Consider the following 22,270-nt stretch of genomic DNA (forward strand, 5'->3'; position numbering starts at 1 on the left):
TGGGTAGATTACATTTTATTATTAGGAATTCATCACAATTTTATTAAAACCTATTCATAAACAACAATATTTGTATGGACATCCCCTAAGCTTCTAATAACACTAATGCAGTTATTTATGAAAGCTGTGTCTCTGGGAAGCTCCGGCTGTGAAAGGTGAGGACTGCTCATCCAAGTCCGAGTCATCTCGAAGACTTACAATACGACTCTCCAAATCATGTTCACTGGTAGCTGTAACCTGCACAAGCTCATTGTACTTAGCATTACATTCATACACTCTGAATATCTCAAGCACAGTTTCGTTTGAATTTTACCCAAAATTTGATTTCAATCTGTTATTGACTTGGAGCAAAAATATGTAAAGGTATTGTGGTATTATAAGGAAACCACTCTGGTCTTGTATGTTGTATGGTGCAACAAGTGATCAAAATTTACAAAGTATTCTTCACATTCAGAAACAAGCAATTCGTATAATGATTAATCTGGAGGATCGTGAAGTGGCAAAGCAACATTTTCAAACTCTAGGTATTCTTACTGTGTATGGCTTGTACATATTAGACACTGTGGTGGCTGTTAGGAAAGCTAGGGATAGACTTCCTGTATTGGGATCATCACATGGCTACTTGACTAGAAATCGAAACCAGTTGGCAGTACCAAAATTAAAATTAGAATTTAAGAGAAAAAACCCATTAGTTGCTGGAGTAAAGTTTTACAATAGTATCCCCGAAAATATCAAAAGCATTCCTAATGTCAAATTGTTCAGATTAAAATTAAAAGAATATCTTGTTGACAAAAACATTATACTCATTTAATGTATTTTGAAAGCAGTGTGGAATAAACTATAGATTATTGGTTAAATATTAATTATACTTTTGTTTATACTGTATACATACTGTTTTCGCAAATTAACTTATGTATTTAGTTCTTAAATCTAAGTTCATACTATTAACACCGTTTATATTTGTATATTTATTCTTGTAATGTAATGTGCAAATGGTAAATAAAGATTGTTTTGAATTTGAATATACTAATTGTTATTACGCTATATAAGTATATATGTACGTTATTATAAATAACAGAAAAAGTTAACCTTTACAAATGTTCACGTAGTAGGAATTTAGTTACGATTTAGTTCAATGAGTCCTTAAAAAATCCGAGAGATGGCGATCATAGTATCGAAACTAAACTTTTGCCATAAAGTAGCATTCCTAACTAGTCAGCTGTTAAAGTTTCAGCTGTATTCATAACAACTTTAATTTGTCTATAAAAATGGATAAAGTGAGTTTCGAGCAGTAATTAAACACTTGTATTTGAAAGGGTTGACGCCAAAAGAAATCAAAGCTGAGTTGGATAATCTTCATGGCACATCTGTTTACAAATGAGTGAATGAGTTAAAACGTCGTCATACATACACAAAAGATGAACGCAGATCCGGATGCCCTGTTGGGGTGTCTACCCCCGAAATGATTGACAAAACCTACGATATGATTTTAAGTGATTGACGAATCAAAATGCGTGAAATAGTTGAGGCCACAGGCTTATCGCAAGGTACGGTCACTTTATTTTGCACCAAAAAATGGCAGTAAAAAAGTTCTCTCCAAATTGAGTGTAACTCACTATGGATGGCGTTTGCTCACAATAGAGAAAAACACAATCACATCTGACACTGTTTTGGCGCTTTTCTATCGCAATCCAGATGTGTTTCTGCATCAATGTATAACTGATAATCATACATGGATACACTTCAGAGACAAAAGAATCGTCAAAACAGTGGCTTTTTAAAGACGAATGGGCTCCAAAGCAGGCGAAAACGATCAAGTCAGCTGGTAAGGTTATGGCCACGGTCTTTTGAAACTGTCAGATCACATTGGAGGATCTGGCATGTGATCTGATGATCGGAAGTACTCCTAGCCATCAGTGCAAGCTTCAGTGGTACCTTTCCGCACTTCTGGCAAAAGAAGAAAAACATCCCTCGGGATAGTACCTAAATTAATCTCAGATCACATGAGCGCTCCTAAAAGTTCACTTTAGCTTTGGTACTACTAGTAACATATGAGGGCATCCAGAAAGTAGATTAAATTTTGCTTTGTAGCCGCTAGGGGTGGAACTGTAACAGAAATTTTTATCTCAGATATACAGTTTTTATGAGCTAAACATAAACCAATTGAGATTTATGGCCAACTCTGTGAAGTCTATAGTAATGATGTGATTACTGAAGGTGGAGTGTGTCAGTGGCGCATTAGATTTAAAAATGGCCGAACTAATGTGCATGATGATGAACGAAGTGGATGGCCAAGCGTTATGACCGATGAAATTGTCTCTAAAGTCGATGAGAAGATTAAAGAAGACTGCAGATTCAAAATTACAGAACTCTCACATAGTTTTCCTCAAATTTCGAGGAGTTTGTTACACGAAACTATACAGTTTGCTTCACCAAAGTTAGGTTACTATACATTTTTTACAAGATGGGTAGCGACTACACAAGGCGAATCAAACTCGAGAAGTTTTGGATACTTTTAAGTGGGAGGTGTTTCCACATCCGCTTCACAGTCCAGACCTTGCACCCAGTGACTACCATCTGTTTCCAGCAATAAAGACCTAGCTTGTGACACAACGCATTGATGAAGACATAGAACTGCAGGAAGGTGTGACAACCTGGTTGAAGTCTCAGGCAGCAGAATTGTATAACGCTGGAATTTCACACATACTTCACCACTATGATAATTGTCTAAATTTGTATGGTGACTATGTTGAGAAATAGTATTTTAGTGTCACTTGCAAACGTATATGATATAGTGAAATATCAGTAATTATTGTGCAGCTATCAGCAAAGGCTCATTTAAGTGAATTGCTGGTCTTGACTTTCTGACTATCTAGGAATTTGGAACAAGATTATACATACAGCCTTGATCATCTAACGTCTGATAAGGTTAATGAGCATATCAGCTGAGAACCTACTTTTTAGCTTAGTCATTCTTAGTGGTAAAATTAAAAAGTAGCTTTTATCAATGATCGGGAAAGAAGTTGTGCATAAAACCATTTTAAAAATCTGTATACATTATTTGGATAATTACTATAACTCAACTTCACCATTACATGACTTGTCAGGTAGCCTAAATATGTTATTCCCTAATTGTGTACCAGATTGACTCATGAGAATGATCGTAAGACTCAGTTCTTGGGAACGCCTGGGTATTGAGTATTATAAGGATGCTAAAAGTTTTTACCCACTTACGGCTAATTCATCCATAGAAGTTGTAGGTAGACCTTCATGTCTCTGAAACTTCTGGGGGGTGGTGAAGATATTAGCGATAGATTGCAAGGATGAGCTACGAAAGGAAGTTCTTTTAACTGTATCCAGTCGAGAAAGATCACTCGCCATCGCATTCCTCAATTCCTTCAACAAACAGTTTAAAATTATAGTATAAAACAATGAAAAACAAATTTATTGAAAAATAGACTCTTTGCTTCATCTTACTTCTGTTTGAACGCAATAAACATTGGGATTTAAGATCCAAAGATCTTAAATTGACGCATTTTTTAACTTTTGAAATTTTATAAATCCTTCCAAAAAACATTTATTTTAAGGCTAGTGGCAAATATGACACCCACATAGAGGAATATTACATAATTTATCCGGTACTTGGTTGTGAATTTGCTCTACACAAGGCCTAAAGGCTGAACGTTAGCGAAGCTTATCACTAATGGGATTGGGAAAATTTTATTTCAACCAAGTAATCCATAGACTTGAAATGTTGCAAGAAGCATTAAATATTAGCAACACTGATTTCGATGATGGTGCATGTCATCTGATGAGATTTGGCTGAGCATTAATAAATATTTCACATTGGTCTTATGGTAATCATGATGGTAACCATAAAATAGCTGAATAATAAATTGGTAAACAAACTGAGTATAAGCATATGAGATTTTAACATATGACATAGAAAAATAATAAGAGAGTGGAAAGTCAATTTTCAAAGTGGTAACAATATTTGATTTCAGAGCACACTTGCGTTATACGAGAGCTATCCAGAAAGTAGATTACGTTTCGCTCTGTAGCCACTAGGGGCGGGACTATTGTGGCCATTTTGATGTCAGGGCATTTTTCCATTCAGTGGCTATCCTGCCGTGCTAGTGAGAGGTTACTATTGTTCCTTGTTGTTTTAGCCTAGCAGTTAAAAATGTGTGACACATTTGAAAATCCTGCGAGTTGTAAAGTGCAGTTGGTAATATGGTTTTTGTTGGCTAAGCACAATAAACCAATTGAATTTAACGCCAACTCCCACATGTCTTTGGGAACAATGTGATTACTGAAGGTGGAGTGTGCATTATGAGACATATGGTGTGGTTTACTCCTACCTCAGTTTTAGCAGGACTAAACAAAGTAATTCAAATTAATAAAGTAATGAGACAGAGTTTGGTGTATCATTAACAAGACAATCACGTATTAAATTAAAATTTTTTTTAATTATGGTTTTTTAAGAAGATTGATAAATAACTCATTATATCTTGAGTCAACATGGTGTGTTATAAATAAAATAATCTTAATTAAAAAGTAATTATAATGATTTTATAAATCATATATGACAGAAACGAAACCATCTTAAAAATTAATAAAACAAAATTACCAGATCGAAATTTCCTCTGGCATTTTGAAAGTCCTGTAAACAGTCATTACAAGGAAATCAAGTCATTACAAATCATTTGATTGATTAATAAAACACATTACACAGAAAGTGTAATAAAAGTATAACTGATTACTACTGATAATACTTTAAGCATCAAACCATTTTTATCTACACACATTCTTTTAAAGCCCTTACTCTACTGTTTCAAAGGTACATGCTTTTTTGCAGATCTCTACTTACATTTTTAATTAAGCACTGAAACTTGTTCAAAATTCATAGCCGTAATTGCTGCTTCATTTAATTTATTTCACATTTACTTGAACAAAATGTATTCCATAGTTGGAAGACTGAACAGTCTAGTGTTGTGTACTGTTTTCTGAACATAGCCCAAGATCTAATATTATAATTACTAAACCATTTATAATCTAGCAAATTTAAAAAGTGCAAATTCAACTCTTAAATTTAATGGCTATACAACATTTTTTAAATTAGGATTTACCAAATTAGGACTATACGTAAGGGAGCCAAATTTTCTTAATGTAGTAATTTTATAAAAGTAACAATGGTCACAAAAATAATCATCCGTGAAAGTAACCATCATAGGCAAGCTGTTGTCTATTGCTTTTTTATATGAATTGATAAATTTACAAAATATTAAACAATTTATCTTGAAAAGATAATTGCTAGAATTAACCAGTTCATCTCATCTCAAGTAGAACTTTTCAGACAGTTAAACTCACAAACAGTTGAAAGTTACATGATTTTGGGTATTAAATGAATTTTTCATACACCTCTACAAACAGACTATATCAAACTATAACCCTACTTTTTATTTCAAAATCTTACAAAATCAACCTAACAACCAGAAAGCTGAACCCTACAGACTATTGCTTTTTTCTCCTATTTACAATTATTTAAAAGGGCAGATCTTTAGAAACACTTCCTAGAACAGATCTTAAGATTTAAACTAACCTCCAAATCCTGTTCTTCATCAACCTCTGACATGCTATTGTATGCCTGTGTGTAGAGCTCCACAGCCTTTGCATGCAATGCCAACTCGATTTTTATAAAGTCTAGCAATGCCGCCTTGATATCCTTCAGTTTCTTCTTTTCAAAAAGGTCAATTTGTTCCTCAAGAGCCTTCTGGTTCCGAGAAACTTCACTCTTAGCTTTGATTAACTCTGTTTCTGCTTTAGACTGGATGTTTAGTTAAGTTTCTTAAATAATGTTCATATTATTTTACAATAAGTATATTAAGAGTCCATAAGAACAAGATCAAGAGTACTTGTATGCCATTTGGCACAAAAAGCTTTATCAGCAATTAAAATTTTATTTTTAATAATCACACTCGTCTACTAACTGATAATATTTCATCTCAAGTAAGTAGTACGAAAATCCAAGAAGGGTTCACTTCCATTTAACCTATACTGTGTTCAGCAAAATTGATGTGTCACTTACAACCTATGGATGTCCAGGAACGGCACATCACTAACCCCAAATGTTGAGATTTGGGCGGATTGATAGGTCTAGATTATTATGGAGGATGATTGTTGGAGTGGAGACTGAGATATAGAGCCTGCTATCCCTCTTTATAGGATCTCATCAGGAGGTGGCTTCTACCACCAACCTTACCCATCTTAAAAATCCCATCACTCCGGAAGCTAGTGCAAAGATCCTCTTAGGACCAAGTGCAACGAGGCGTTTCCTCAGCTTCTTGTTCCAAGTGAGTAAAAGAGAAAAAAATGAGTATTAAATGGTTTTTGGCGTGATTGATCAAATACTTGAGGGAAAGGATAGCCGAGAGCAATAATAATTGCAATCTCTCACTGGCTTAGGCGTTTCCCCAAGTAATCACTCTCTCTCTCCCCCCTCCCTCTCTCTCATAATTGTAATCAATTTCTTTTCCTTAAGAGTACCCATACCAATTAATAAATTTAGTTTTGAATTCAGTTGATTAGACAAATACTGTGCAATTTTTTAAATGAAATGAATAATTTGTTTCTTAATTAGTCATAGTCAAACTACTTTATTCTGTAATATGTACAAGGTACAAGGAATAGCGTCACTAAAATGAAACTAAACACTAATATTAATTTTAAAATATAAGTAAAAAAATAAAATCGTAATATCTTAACAATTTATCTTCAATTCTTCTTTAAACGAATTAATTGGTTTTTGTATTGAAATATTCCTCAAAAGAATATAGAGACAAATTAGTTAAATAATCTTTGACTTCTTTTTTAAATTTTAACAGATCTGTTTCCATTATAAATTTTGTTGGTAAATTATGTAAATATCTAACACCTCTGTAATATGTTTTCTTTTTGTAAAATTCGATTGTGTTGATCGACATGTCTATTAAAACGAGTATTATATGTATGTTTATTGGTTTTTAGTATCGGATCAAAAAATTGTTTTACATAAATTATTGATTCAAATATGTGTAAACCATATACTGTCAGAATTCCAAGTTCAGAAAAAATATGTTTAACAGAATCTGTATATCTTAAATTTTTCATTATTCTCAAAGATTATTTTTGTAGGACCAAAAGCCTATCTAAATTACTTATGTTGCTCGTTGTTGCTCCATAAATGCTTATTCCGTAAGCTAAATGTGAATGGATCAAAGAGAAATATATTAATTTCAGTGTATGTAAATTACTAATTTTTGCCATTTGTCGCAATGCATATAGACCAGTAGACATCTTCTTAGTAACATGATCTACATGTTTATCCCAAGCTAAATTTTTATCTATTATAAGTCCTAAAAACTTTGTGTGGTCTACTTGTTTAAGTCTGTCATTGTCTAGAAAAATGTCACAGTTTAAATTCGATCTAGATTGCTTTGTAGAAAAAGAAATATAATTAAATTTATCTGAATTTAATAAAAGATTATTTTTGTAAAAAAAAATCCTTAATCCTACTTAGACCAATATATGATGAAATTTCAATATTCTCAAGCTTCTGACTAGAAAACAAAACATTTGAATCATCAGCATACAGACACACGGCACCATCCAACCCCTCCATCACCCCTGGCAAACCTCCTATATAACATGAAAACAATAGAGGTCCCAGGATAGACCCCTGGGGCACACCATGCTGTAGTGTCTGCAGCTGTGATCTATGAGCCCTCACATAATGATTTTTATTGTGAAAAATTGTTTCTTCTATTTCTATATATTGTTTTCTAGTTGTTAAATAGGAATCAAACCATGTTGGCTCCTTTCCATATATACCGAAGCTGTTTAATTTCCTTATTAACTTTACATGACTGACACTAAATTTTAAGTTTATATACACTACTCAACTCAGTTAATCAATTTATTGTTATGAGGCAAAATGCCAAACCTATATATACTTATAACTATTAACTACAGATAAACTACTACATTTAAAATCCATATTTTTTATAATTTGATGTATGTAAATGTGTTTAAAGGGTTGTTGAAACAATTCTATCAATTTAAAACAAATTAGTTCAATAAAATTACAATTACAAAATTTAAAACAATGGTATTAATCAACAAAACTAAAATTCATCAATTAATAAAATATTTATAAATTAACTAACAATATCAACAAATAAATAACAACTAGATGTTATAGAATAATTGAAAATAACAAGTAAGAAGCAACTGGTAAAGAGTTAAGACTAATAAGGGTAAACAATTCTAAAAAATCAATCTGACCAACTGCAAAAACTCTTGAAGGCTCTAAAAAGTATCAACCAGTAACCAGCACCTATGAGGCTTCTTTCTGAAAATTAGGTCAGGATATTTATTAACCAATGGCATTAATACATTCACAACTTGGGTGTACCTACATTACTTGTGACTATTTCCTAAAAAAATAATCTAAAACTACTATAATCATCTTTGAGATGTCTACTTAACATTGTGCACAAAATTGATGGTTTAAGGTATGTAAGACGACTTTGAGTATCAGAAGGACAAAATAAGTTGTTGACAAAAAATCTACTAAGTAACTAAACACTCTTGTACTGCAAGAGCTACCAGTTAACAATCTTCTTGATAAATCATCACAATGCGCTTCTGGTACTACTGAACTGTATTAATCTCGCCACCTTGCCACGGAAAAACAACTATTAGTATTTATTTAATCTAACATTTCACTTTAAAAAAGTGAATATGTAATGCAGATATGGCTGGTATGAAGTGACATCGGTTTCTCTGAATATATAGCCTACTTTTTGCAGTCTCCACTGCATTCAAGTTTTGTTTGTGTAACACAATATGGCCGCTTACTAAGTATGTAGTGAGTGCAGTGAAAAGTGAGTTTTTAGGTAAAAAGATGATGAGAAATCGTGCAATGCTCACCTTAAGTTATCATAGAGACTAAATTAAAATATCCATTAGGTTTTATTATACACCTACTCACCCAATTTTGGAAGATCATTAAAACAATCAATCACTGTCAAACACTAAACTGGCATTCGGACTACCTTAACAAACACATTTTACTGTTTATTTATTGCACACCATCTCAATCCAAGGACTTATTAAGTAACTCACACCAATAAAACAATATGAATATAATTATTGTTTAAATAAAACTATATACCTTTGTGAAATAAACAAGGAACAAATTAGTGACATTACTATAAGCTCCAACTTACTAACAACAGTATGACGATTTTCTGGAAATGTTGACTTGAAATGAAATGAAATGAAATGAAATGAAATGAAATGAAATGAAAAATGCCTTTATTTACAGAGGCGAAGTTAGGACTTAAAAGTCCTCTCTACCACTTAACCTCCAAAAAAAAAACAAACAAAGTAAAATATTATCATACCTATTACAACATTGTAATTGACACTTAAACTAAAATCACTTTAATAATTAATTACATATTGGATGTAACATAATAATGTATATATATAAATTATAATTAAAATTAACCATTTAGATTAAACTCTAACATAAATCTCTTTACAGGCAACTAATAAAACTATCCTATCCTAATCAGCTTTCATTCCCCATCCACACAACTCACATACAGTTACCACAAGTGTGACCACAAGAACCACCAACCGTCACTCCCGCCGAGTTCCGCAGCAGAAAGGCCCGAACCTCCGCCCCCAAAGCGATCGCGCGCTTGTCAATAGTTCTGATGTTGTCTGGGAGAGCGTTCCACAATCGACAATGCGGAAACAGTGAAAGATTTATTATATAAGGTTGAGTCCTATGAATTGGAGTTGATAATAAAGATGCACACCCCTACGAGTTCTACGTGCACTAATATCAGACATAAAAACGAAACTTTGGGCCAAATAACTTGGACAACCATTGTGGATTAGTGCGTGCAACAGACTAAGTACATGAAGATCTCTAAGTTCTTTGGATTTTAATAGGGATAATTGCTCAAAAATAAGGAGATACGTGATCATCACGTCGTAAGTTGAAAATAAACCGAATACAATAATTCTGTGCACGCTGAATTTTACTAGAAAGGTCAACAGTCATGTCATTGATCACACGTCACAGTAATTGAAGTGAGGTAAAACTAGAGTTTTTTTCACCAACATCACTCTAACATCCAACGGCAAGTATTGTGCAAATCGCTTGAGGCCATGTATACAGGCAAAAAACCCTATTACAAATTTGTGACACCTGATCAGCCCATCCCAGGTTTTTGTTGATAGTTATTCCCAGGTTTTTTACTTTTTCATTGTAAACTATTTCTTTATTGTTTCAGTATCAGTCTTGGAGCAGTATTAATGTCAATTTTAGTAATAAGCCTTTTATAGCCTATTAAAATACAGTTAGTCTTGGTTTCATTAAGTTTCAGTCCATGTCTGCAAGTCCAGTAAGCTATTGAATCAATATCAGAGTTCATTACCTGTACACAAGTGTCCATCTCATTAGGTGAAAAGTGGCGGTAAATTTGTAAATCGTCAGCGTACAGATGGAACTTTGAGTGTCGGATGCTAGTAGTTATGTCATTAATGTAGAGTGTAAAAAAAGTGGTCCAAGTACAGAACCCTGAGGCACCCCTCGGGTGACAGGTTTCCACTCGGAGCACCCATTGTCAGTCTTGACACGCTGCTGTCGCTCGGAGAGATATGACCCCACCCACCTGACACAACCATCAGAGAAACCATACCTCTTCAATTTGATCAGTAAAAGAGGGTGATACACGCAGTCGAAGGCCTTGGAAAAATCGAAATAGAGTCAAAATTGTAGCTTGTCGCTTGTCCATAGCAAGTCTTATATCTTCTGTGATTTTTTAAAAGGGCTGTGGCAGTACTGTTGTGGTAAGGGCGAAACCCAGATTGAAATACCGACAAAATATTGCCACTGTCAATAAAACGGGAGAATTGTTGGTGGACTATTCTTTCTAAACACTTGGATAGCGCAGGCAGTATACTAATAGGTCTTAAATCAGATGGAGCTTTAGGGAAGAAACACTTATTTAAGGGACGGATTTGAGCTCTCTTCCATATATCTGGAAAAGTTGAGGACATTAAAGATTTATTAAATATTGCAGTAATAACTGGGAGGGTGACTGGCAGGAGTGCTCTTAATGAACTTGATTGGAATGTTGTCGGCCCCGACTGCATGGCTAGACATCCTCATGACCGCCCCTGAACACCTCAGCCTCAGTCACCGGAGTGAAAGAAAACTGATGATGAACAGGTCTGTCAAGCGGAGAAGCCTCTAGCTCTATGACATAATCACGAGCACGGGACAGATCAATGGGGACGTTAGCAAAAAAAGTTATTGATTATATTTGGATTTAAATGGGTTTGTTGGTCACCATCAGATTTGCCCACTCCCAGCTCTTTCAGTTTCGTCGTCCATAGGGTTTTAGTTGTTTTGTTTCTGAGAGAAAGAGAATTGTAGTAAAATCTAATTTTAGAATTTCTAATTTTTTGCTGTGTCTGATTTCTCAGTCTTTTTATATAAGCTCCAATCGTGCTGATTCTTTGTTCGCTTTAGCCTTGCGGAAAGCAGTGTCTCTCTGTCTTTGCAGATGGCGAATAAAGTCAGTAATCCAGGGAGCAGGCTTTTTTGTTACACGTTTGAAGACTATTGGAGCATGTTTATCAAACAATTGAAGAATTAGGGAATTAAATTGAAAAACCATATCATTCACGTCATCAGAAAATAGTATTTCATGCCAAGAAAATATTGGAAGTATCGAAAATCAGAAGGTCAAGATCAATGTTTTTGTAGTTTTCTGTATTTAATAAACTTTGGTTTGGGTTTGGGGAGAAGAAGTTTGTAGATGCAAAATATCAAATCATGTTTTGAAAGTCCAGGGGCAGGCAGTTGTCCATGGGTGCGCAATGAGGGTCGGGTCACGACAGCAATTATGTCCAGCCAGGTGTCGGCAGCGGCAGTATGGTGAGTGGCATGAAGTGGTAGTATAGTCATGTTACAAGAAAAAAACAAGTCGGATAAAAAGGTTTGATCGTAGGTAACTGGTCCAAGTAAATCAGTGTTAAAAGTCCCCCATCACAATAACATGACTGCAGCGAGCCAAGAGGTTAAGAAGTTCATGTTCGAATTCAGCAAGATAGCCAAGGTTAGGAGCTCTGTAACAGACGGCAACTAAGATGTGTGATCTGTTAACACTGACATCTAGAAACATATATTCTGGGCGTCCAGCTCTGGATGTGTCAGATGATAGAAGAATAGAAGCAGGAAGGTGAGACTTGACATAAACGGCGACACCTCCGCCACCCTTATGTAGACGGTCATTCCTGAACAAGGAGTATCCCGTCAACTCAACAGCCCTGTCACTCAAAGAAGGTTTGAGCCAAGTCTCAGAAACTAGAATTAAATCAAACTGTGAAGAGCAAAATATAGTTCTGAAAATCGTCAATATGACAAAAAAAGCGATTGAGCATTAACGTGAGCTGCCTTAAGAAAATTATCGTAGGGAGAAAGTGTTCGGCAGATAATTTGTGAGAGAGGGAGAGCGCTATCGCCCGGGGCGGGACCATCAGCCGGGGACCCCAGCCCGACAGCGCGCGGGCAGCGAGCGGCAGGCGACTCCGACAGACACGAAATTGTGGGTAACCCTAGCATACAATATACATTCTCACATACATTCGTAAAACATTGTAAATTTACACAAGATGCACACTTAAAACTTACGGCTAATCATGACACTGACAAGGTATCGGCAAGATACTTACTTGAATAACATATTAAATTTTGAAACAAATAAGCAATATGTAAACATAAAAAATTTATTTCTACTTATAATAAAAAAAATTAAATAATAATAATCAGAACTGTAAAATATTTGAAGAAGAATGGATGGACTTGTAGCATGGATTTAGCATACTCACACTCAATTGAGGAAAAAAATACGACAATTGATTCAATATGATCAAGAAACTAGAGAAAAGCGCTATCAGTTTCTGGCAGCCCAAGAAGAATACCAACTGGCTGACAAAGATGAAACCAAAGCTATTGCAGTAGAAAGAAAGAGAACTTACGACCTTCATCTCAAGGCTCAAAGAAAACATCTGATTAATTAATAATGCTGATGACAAATGTAGAATGTAATAAATAAAGTTGCTAAAATAAGTATACAAATGAAACAAGACAACTTAAAACTAATGGGACACTGACTTCAGACCCCATGATAGTAGCAGAAGAAATTAATTGTTTGTGAATATCACCAACAATAGCTCTAGCTGTCTATGATGGTTTGGCTGTCATACAGCCTCCTGGAAGAAAATACGACACACTTTGGCAGACAACTCAATATGAAGTGAAAATAACTATATTGAAACACAAACCGCAGCTGGCTTTTATGACATCAATACAGGCTGACAAAAGCATGTATTGAGCCTATAGTATGCCCACTGACAGCTATAATCAACAAATCATTTACAAAAGGTGTTTAGCCATCAAAGTTAAAAAAAAGAGACCTGAACCAAGCCTAACTACCAACCAATATCTTTCCTTGTTGTATCCAAAATTATTGAAACAAATTGTTATGTGAGTTTCAGCATATCTCATCTCATTTGATCAAATTTTGATACTTTTTATATGTTTGTGAATACAGCTTAAACTGCGAGCTTACAGAAAAAATTGCAATATGGATGAAAATTTGCAATATATGAAATATTTTTCAAATAATGAGAGTGCTAAACTATCTCTTTAATAGGTTCATAAACAGCCCTTCATAAATTTACAGCATATACCAAAGTACCCAGAAAATATGAAATTATTAAAATATTTGCATGTAATGCTTAAAATACATGTTCTTATGAAAAGAACCACTAAAGTTCAAAAATGCTTTAACTACATGTGTTATGATATATCATACTGAAATTTAATATAAAACATATATTCTTACCAACAATAATTAGAGCACAGAATGGCTTTTTTGTTAAATGTGTTTCTGAAATAATCCACTAATTATAATTGTACTTCTTTCATGGTTCAGGTAAAATACACCCATGTCCTACCTATATTATGAGAAGTCTAAGCCTTTTCAACAAATAGGACATTTGTCACTCCTCTTTTTTACTTCAGAGTCCCAGAGGCAGATAATGAAGGTGTCAACACATTTATAGCTAAGCTATCAACTAGTTCTGGTAAAGCGCTGTTTGTAAGGATACAATTTGGTGTCGATTGTGAGGATTTCTCTCCCGTAGGCGGTCCAACTGCCGCTGGCGAGACAACTCCTTGTCCCTAGCAGTGAAGATAACCTTGAGCTCATCCTTGGCCCTGCGGCAGATTCCATCGTAGCCAGCAAAGACCTCCACTACCCTTTTGTCTAGCAGTTCCACGCCTTGATCTCTAGTGAGAAAACGGTTCAAGAAAATCTCAATCAGTGGTAGGCAAATAGATCGAAGAGTATTATTATTAAGATTATATGTTGCTCTGAATTCGTTTCAGTTTCCTTGTAAACAAGTAATGCATATTTAATAAAGACTTGACTGAAGCTTCATCCAGTTTCAAGGGTATAGGTTGGTTCATTTTAGAGATATTGTACAGGCAGACAGAAATTGAATTTTTCAACCCCTCAAGTGACAGGCTTCACTAACACTCAGTCAAAGTCAATAATAAATTTTACTTAATAACTAATCAAACAAATTACAAAACTAAACATTTAATTAAATCCTGGTCAAATAAAATACATAGAAGTTTTAACATGTTCACAACGACGTTTTATTTCTGGACTTTTTTATTTGCCGTAGAATTTTTCGATGATAATAATAATAATGGTATTATTGCTGAAATAAAAATCTTTAACAAAGCTATCATTTTTTTATATGCTAGCTGTGTCAAAAGGAAGATAACTATTATTATTCATACAATAAACAATAATAATAATAAAGAAAAGCAGAATATATTAATTTCAATTCTAAAAAAGTTATAGGATAACAATGTCTTATTATACTTCATTGTACTACAATACATCATATTGTGATTAATTAAACTTCAATATATTATTATTTTTATTACAGTATTTTGTAACCACTTATAAGAACAAATGGTTTGTACAAACATACAACCTTAGATCAATAAAATACAATATTGATCAAGCAATATTACTAAAACGAAGATTACAAAAATAACATTCAAAATTTATATAGTATAATACCAGTAATAATTTAATTGTATTTACACACTATGCCACACAGGACAAATTAATATTAAATCACATATGTTTCACCATTATTAAAATAAAATTTACTTTTTGTATTTACTTTTGTGATGTGTCTGAAGAAGATATCCTTGATATCGAAAGGCCTCACAAAATAATAAAAGTATTAAATACTGGTTTTATGTTTTAATGTAAGTAAATCCATATTTAGTTTAAGAAGCATACCTAAAATCCCCAATCAGGTTTAATTTTCTTGCTAATTCATTCAGGCCCGTCTTCATAGATTTATTTACTTCTTCTCTTTCTGCAATTGAAGCCACAACATTAGCTATTTCATCGTTTGCATCTCTCAATCTGAAATAAGTTATAAACATTCATTAGCATGATATCTTCAAATAAAATATAATTTTATGTCAATCAGTTAAATCTGTTACATTAACAGATTTACCTCTGGACATATGCTAAACAGCCAAATATAATCATTCTAAAAATTACCAAGTGTACCTTTCTTTAAAAAAGCCAAGTCAACACACATCTGTCCAATTCAGTCAAAATAAAGCAAATAGTAAACTTGATATTCTCTAAACATATGTTATGTTTTCTTATAGGATTGAATTAATACAGCTGAAAGCCAAGGATTATTATTTGTTAGGAAGATTAGCAGACCTTGAAGATAGGTTTCAAGGTAAGTCTGTTGATCTTCTTATGTTTATAGCAAATGATGTGAATTAATTGGCTACATATCCACAGTTTACAGGATAACATTGATCTCCTGAAAACCATCATTAAAACAAGTTATATCGTTCTTGAGTTTTGTATGGTAAAGTACATGCTTGATAAAATAACATTGGAAAAGTCGAGACCATTGCATAGCTATACTATTCATGCTTTAGCTCTACACTGATGATGATAGTTGCGCAAACATGGCAAACTAAAGATTTTTCCATGGTACAATGTACAACAATGGGCTAAGTGCATCCTTTATTCCCTGCTATCCTGGCCCCCTCAACGGCCAGCTAGCATACAGGATATCTCCTACGCAGACGCCGTGAGATGCTTCCCCAGTCCAGACATTCTACAAAAAACGGTCTGCAAACATAAAAGGAAAGTCAGTTTTTTTAGGGAGCCCACTTTACAGCAAAGGACTAAATTGACAGATAAAAATCGGCAAACTCAGACAAATTAACAATTACATGTTAAAGGTTCCCTAAGACTACTCCACCAAAACGCTCAGTACGCAACCAACAAATTGGATGAAATTCAGCTTATGTGTGAGGAGCTGAAATCAGACATTCTTGTTGTAACTGAAAACGGTTTTAACAACGAAAACCTGGAACTTTGTAAAATTCCAAATTACAATTTGGCAGAAGCATACTGTCGCCAGGCCTCCAAAGGAGTTGGTGTAGCAATTTTTTCTGAGACAAGTTCCAAATCAAAGAAACAACCACGAAAGAATTCGAAGCAGTTGGGATCAAAGTACAAATGAACAGGTCAACATTAATTGTGATAGGGATTTACAGGTCTCCCAGTGGAAATGAAGATAAGTTTTTTCAAAATTCGAAGCGTTACTCACTGACCTGACTAACCTTCAATACGGTTATGTCTTGATGGGGATCTCAACGTAGATGCGATGGACAGCCTTGAACTGTTGGTCAAAACTCCAACGAGAGTGACGGCTACAACACAGTCAGCTATTGATAACATCATCACAAATGTTGAAAATGTCACAGTGTTGGTGGTCAACACAGCTATCTCAGACCACTATGGCCAAGAGGCTATCATTAGTGGAAAACAAATTGCGAGAGAACCAAAAATTAACAAAACAATAAGAGACACGAGGCCAGAAAATATTGCTCTCCTCAACGCTTCCCTTTCAAAAGAAAAGTGGAATTTTCTAAATTTTTCACACCCAGTGATGCAGCAGTTTCAAATTTCCAATGAATGTTTGAATTTCCATCTAACACCTGCTGCCCTATAAAAACGATCAAAGTTCGTCCAAAGAAGGTAAGTAATACTTGGGTCACCAAAGGCATCCTGGTTCATTTCTGGTCACCAAATAAACAGGAAAACAGCCAATGAACAGTTCAAAATCTTTTTTTGAAATTATAAAAAAATTTACAGAAAGGTAATCCAAGCTGCAAAAGCGTATGATGTCTCAAAATCAATTATTTCTTCAAAAAAAGTTTCCAAAACTGTATGGTGCATCATTAACAATAAACATCAAGAATCCAAGCAAATTACAGTCAAAATTGGGGACACACTTGTGAGTGATGCTTCTAGGGTTGCCGACGAGTTTAACAGATTTTTTGCGTCTGTTGCTTGTGGACGGGCCCTCGTCCATCACTGCCACAGGGGAATCCCACGCGTAGACAGAGTCCAACAGCCTCAATGGCTCTGACTCCTGTAGTTGAGGAAGAGCTTGATAAAATCATTCAACAACTCCCAGCTAAAAAATCAAATGATCTAGAATCGAGATCCATGTGGTTAATAAAACAATGCTCAAGGCATATCGTAAAACCACTGACTCAATTGGTCAATTTCTCTTTTAACTCAGGAGTTTTTCCCTCTATCCTAAAAATTGCAAAAGTGCATCCAATTTTCAAGAAAGAAAACCTTTGTTCAATAAATAACTATCGGCCCTATAACTATAACTATACATGTGAAAATAAATCGATGATAGACGCAGTGGAGTGTCTGGTTGATATGGTTGTAGAGGGACTAGAACGTCAGGATCACACATTAAGTGTGTTCCTTGACCTTTCTAAAGCATTTGACTGCGTTGACCATGACATACTGCTTGACACACTACAATCTCATGGCATCCGAGGTGTGCCACTCTTATGGCTTAAATCATTTTTAAGGCAGAGAACTCAAGTGGTTCAGATCTCAAACCAATAAAATTATCTAAACCAATTCAACTGAGTTATGGAGTCCCTCAGGGCTCTATACTCAGTCCAATCCTTTTCCTGTTACACGTCAACGACGTACATTCATCGCTGCTGCATGGTAAATCGTGCAGTATGCTGATGACACGACTCTCTGTTTCAGAGATAGCTCACAAGAAGGTTTGGAGCTACAAACCTTTGTCGATATCAAGAATTGTGTTCAATATTTCAATAGCCTCAACCTTCAAACGAATTCTTCGAAATCCAACGTTTTGAATTTCACACTGCATCCAGTGGACTCCCAATGTGGGTCAGCCATCATGTTGGCAGATTCCATATTGGAAGAAGTCTACTCCTCAAAATTCCTTGGAATACTTCTTGACCGAGGGTTGACATGGAATAATCACATTGACCATGTGTGCACCAAACTGTCCTCAGGAATATATGTTTTGAGGTCCTTGGCCCGGTACTGCCCCAGTCAGGTATTGATTGCGGCATATTATGGGCTAATTCATTCTCACCTTTCCTATGGAGTGGTGTTGTGGGGGGCCTGTACAGGCAATAATTTCCTGAGGGTGTTCAAATTGCAAAAAAAAGCGATTCGTATTATCGCAAAGTTGAATTTCAGAGAGTCGTGCAGGACAGCATTCAAAACTTTGCAGCTGCGTTGACTTTGCCCCGTCTCTACATTTTAGAAACATCTTTGTTCTCTTTGTCTAAATGTGCCCTAACCATGGGATGTGACATACACGGGTATGAGACTAGAGGCAGAGATAACTACCGTACTGGCAGACACAGAACGGTGGTTTATGAGCACTTGCCTTCGCTGGCAGGTGTTCATTTCATCAATAGGTTGCCAAATTCTATTAAAAACACCCAAGGCGTCAAAAGCTCGTCTTAAGCATTTCCTGGTGTCAAATGCATTCTACAGCATTGGCGAGTTTCTGGCATTTAACTGGGAGACCGCCCAATTCGATGACTGACTCCAGCGCTGGAACTGGGTTGAGATTGGCGAAGGATGAATGAGACTGGAATTCATGAAAATTGTGTAAGTTTGGACGTGGTGGTTATGCGAGTTTTTAATTTAGAATTAATTCTGACGTTTGACATACAATGTGTAATTGTTACGAGCAATTAAACATTTGATTTGATTTATTACTAACATCGAAGCCTTCTGGTTCACAAGGTGTCAAAACATTGCTTACACAATTCCATTCATGTAATATTTCGGCCTTGCTGTGGTGAGCCATCTTCAATCAATAGATGTTAAACCGAAACTGCCAATAATACATATACACACGTACAGGTGAGTTGAAGGGGGCGGAGCTGTATTGTTGTTGGTTAAAGCTTAACCAACCACTGACCAGTGGCTTCTGTACAACTGGTTGCCAGATTGCACACTATCTTGATTATTTCCCTACAACTATCCAAGAGTAAGAGTAATAAGAGAAATCAAGGACGTAGTCAGCGAGGGAGTCCAAGGGGTCCGGACTCCCTCCAAATTTTCAAAATTTTCAATTACTTTTTTTAGTAAACGATTATTATTATTTAAATATCTCAGTATAACTGAAATGTACTGCTGAAACATTTTTCTCACAAAGAAACGAGTCAAGAACTTTTTAAGGAACAAAATAGGGTCTTACTCTCTGTCCACTATGGGAAACTATCAGTTTTCGGGACCCCTCTAAATTTTTTTCAAGGCTCCGTTCTTGAGAGAAATTTCAGAAATAAAAGAAGAACGAATAACATTATAAAGCATGTTTTTTATATCACTAACTATATCATTATTTACATTTAAGAAACTAAATATTTTTAACAAACAGTGAAATTTTTACAGTTCGTTGTTGATATTGGATGATCTGATACAAGGGTTAAACATTTTGCCACCATCAACTTTTCTTTAACAGAATAATGAAAAATGTCATGATTCTTTTACTCAGTTTAAGACAAATAAGTATATTTTAGGAAATGTATAAGTAGCAATAACGTTAAATGCACTTTGTTTTCAAACATCTGAAATGAAATGAAATGAAATTAAATTAAATATGCCTTTATTTAAGAGGCGGATTTAGGGCTATTTAGCCCTCTCTACCACTCAACCTCAAACAACAGACCTCAACCTCAACCACATCTAAACAATAAAACTTTAAAATTGTATTATTTGGCTGTCCAATTCCTGAACTCATTTGTTTACAGTCTTCATGTTCACTGTTTATTGGTTTCATTTATTCTCTTCCATCTTTTTTTAGTAAAAAATGTATATTCTTTGTCATCCCTACAGAATTTTAGACAAGATCATTTTCTAAACTCACCGAGCTGCTTTTCTTGAAAAGAGTGAGAAGGAGGAACATAGCTCTGCAATGTTAGCCTCCACAGAGAGAACTCTCTCTTGCACTAACTTGGCTTGTTGTTCACTGCAATGATGCATAACATCAAATATAACAACCAATATAATAAAATCAAATATAATAATAATAGACATAACATTTCCATGTCTTGAGTTAAACAAAGACATTCACAATAACATATATGTTTACAAATATGAAGTAACCAATGTGTAGGTGCTGTCAAGATAGTTAAGCTCAGTAGTAGGAAAATTAATTATGTTTTTGACAATGTCTTAGTTCGTTATTCTACCTCATAACATCATCTTTGTTTGAATTTTTCAACAAGTGTATCTTTTAGACTTCTTTTGGTGTGGTGGATCCTTATCTTGATCTTTTTACAATGACAATGTCTTGATGCCATACACAAACTTTTATTGTGATGCCAAAGCTACTTCTTTTTAAAGTCGTACACAATCATTTATTTTACTTTGAAATACGCTGGGAATAGGGCTCTAAGCAAGAAAGGCTATAATAAATATTCAGAAACTGCAAGACAAATGGATCCATGGTAGAACAATACATTATATTATTGTTTATTGTGACATTATTATGTGTATCTTTTCCAATTGTACTCAAAATCATTTCACTTTACACAAGGGGTGTATAGCCAAGGGGATTTATAGGGGTTACAACACCCCTCTTTGAAGTCTGCCAACCAGTTTAATTGATATAACTCAAAATTGTGGGTTATTGCTGGGGGTTTTCAATTTGTGATAAATATATATATATATATATATATATATATATATATATATATATATAAAATCCTTTCATATTTTGACTAATTGTCGTTCTCAAAAAGGATACAAAAAATGTGTATACAAGCAAAGAATTTCTAATCGGAATATTAAAGGATTATATGAAGTCTTTTTCTTTTATTGTTTAAAGAAGCCTCTGCGCATTTATTTTCTGGATACAGCATATACAGTATATACAAACTTGCAATATACCCTTCTTCTTCTGAAAATTCTGAATACGCTACTGCTCTATACTCAAGGCATACTCTACCTCTATTAATGGGCCTCCATTGTCTGTATTTTTTTCATAAGCAGAGTTTTTAAAGCGAAGCACAATTTATGAAAGATTGCTTATAAGTTGACATGTATTAGAATACAACGTAACAATAGTACCTTTATGCTGTCTACAAACAGCCCTGGTCATGATTTGTTAAACTTAATTTATACAAGATAGTGTTACTCATGTATTTATAAAGATTTTGATAGCTACATATCTATCTAATTACTAAGCTTTTATTTGATAATTATAATTAGAGAGGTGATTGATCAACAATATAAAACACACACACACACACACACACATATATACATATATATATATATATATATATATATATATATATATATATATATATATACACACACATATAGGCTACATTACACACTTCCCATTATGGCGACACCTAAAATTCAGATGACATATCAGATGAAAGGGATAGATTATGCCTTAATGCTACAAACCAAAGAAGAGAGATCAATTTCTGATATAATAGCTGCTGTTTCCTTCTAAAAACATATAGGTGTCATGGATTAAGATTTAATGGAATTGTTTATTGAGTGATATGTGTGTAAAAAACTACAATGCTAGTATAATTCATAACATTCTAAAACATGTAAAGAATATTATACTGATACTAAGTAATAAAGTCAGACAACTTAGCAGATAAACTTTATTCAGTTTGGTGCTGTTGCTTCCAACTTAGTATGTATAGGTGAAGCATATAAGTTAGAAGCAATACCAGCAAACTGAA

General features: G+C 34.4%; 1 protein-coding gene across 5 annotated transcripts in view; it reads right to left on the bottom strand.

Annotated features, from left to right (window-relative positions):
• The window catches only part of LOC124364694 (protein FAM92A-A), an 80,782-nt gene that overhangs the window by 12,153 nt on the left and 46,359 nt on the right, over window positions 1-22,270 (bottom strand). For 3 of the 5 annotated variants that reach the window (XM_046820368.1, XM_046820372.1, XM_046820373.1), the window contains exons 2-7: window positions 20,428-20,529; window positions 15,456-15,584; window positions 14,239-14,419; window positions 5,603-5,827; window positions 4,631-4,663; window positions 3,235-3,396 (exon numbers count right to left, since the gene is read on the bottom strand). In XM_046820368.1, coding sequence (XP_046676324.1) covers window positions 3,235-3,396; window positions 4,631-4,663; window positions 5,603-5,827; window positions 14,239-14,419; window positions 15,456-15,584; window positions 20,428-20,529 — 832 coding nt within the window. Of the gene's footprint in view, window positions 238-3,234; window positions 3,397-4,630; window positions 4,664-5,602; window positions 5,828-14,238; window positions 14,420-15,455; window positions 15,585-20,427; window positions 20,530-22,270 lie in introns of all 5 variants that reach the window. The other 2 variants (XM_046820370.1, XM_046820369.1) reach the window with 2 other exon arrangements.

Source organism: Homalodisca vitripennis, chromosome 6, assembly GCF_021130785.1.
Source record: "Homalodisca vitripennis isolate AUS2020 chromosome 6, UT_GWSS_2.1, whole genome shotgun sequence".
NCBI classification, from domain to species: Eukaryota; Metazoa; Arthropoda; class Insecta; order Hemiptera; family Cicadellidae; genus Homalodisca; species Homalodisca vitripennis.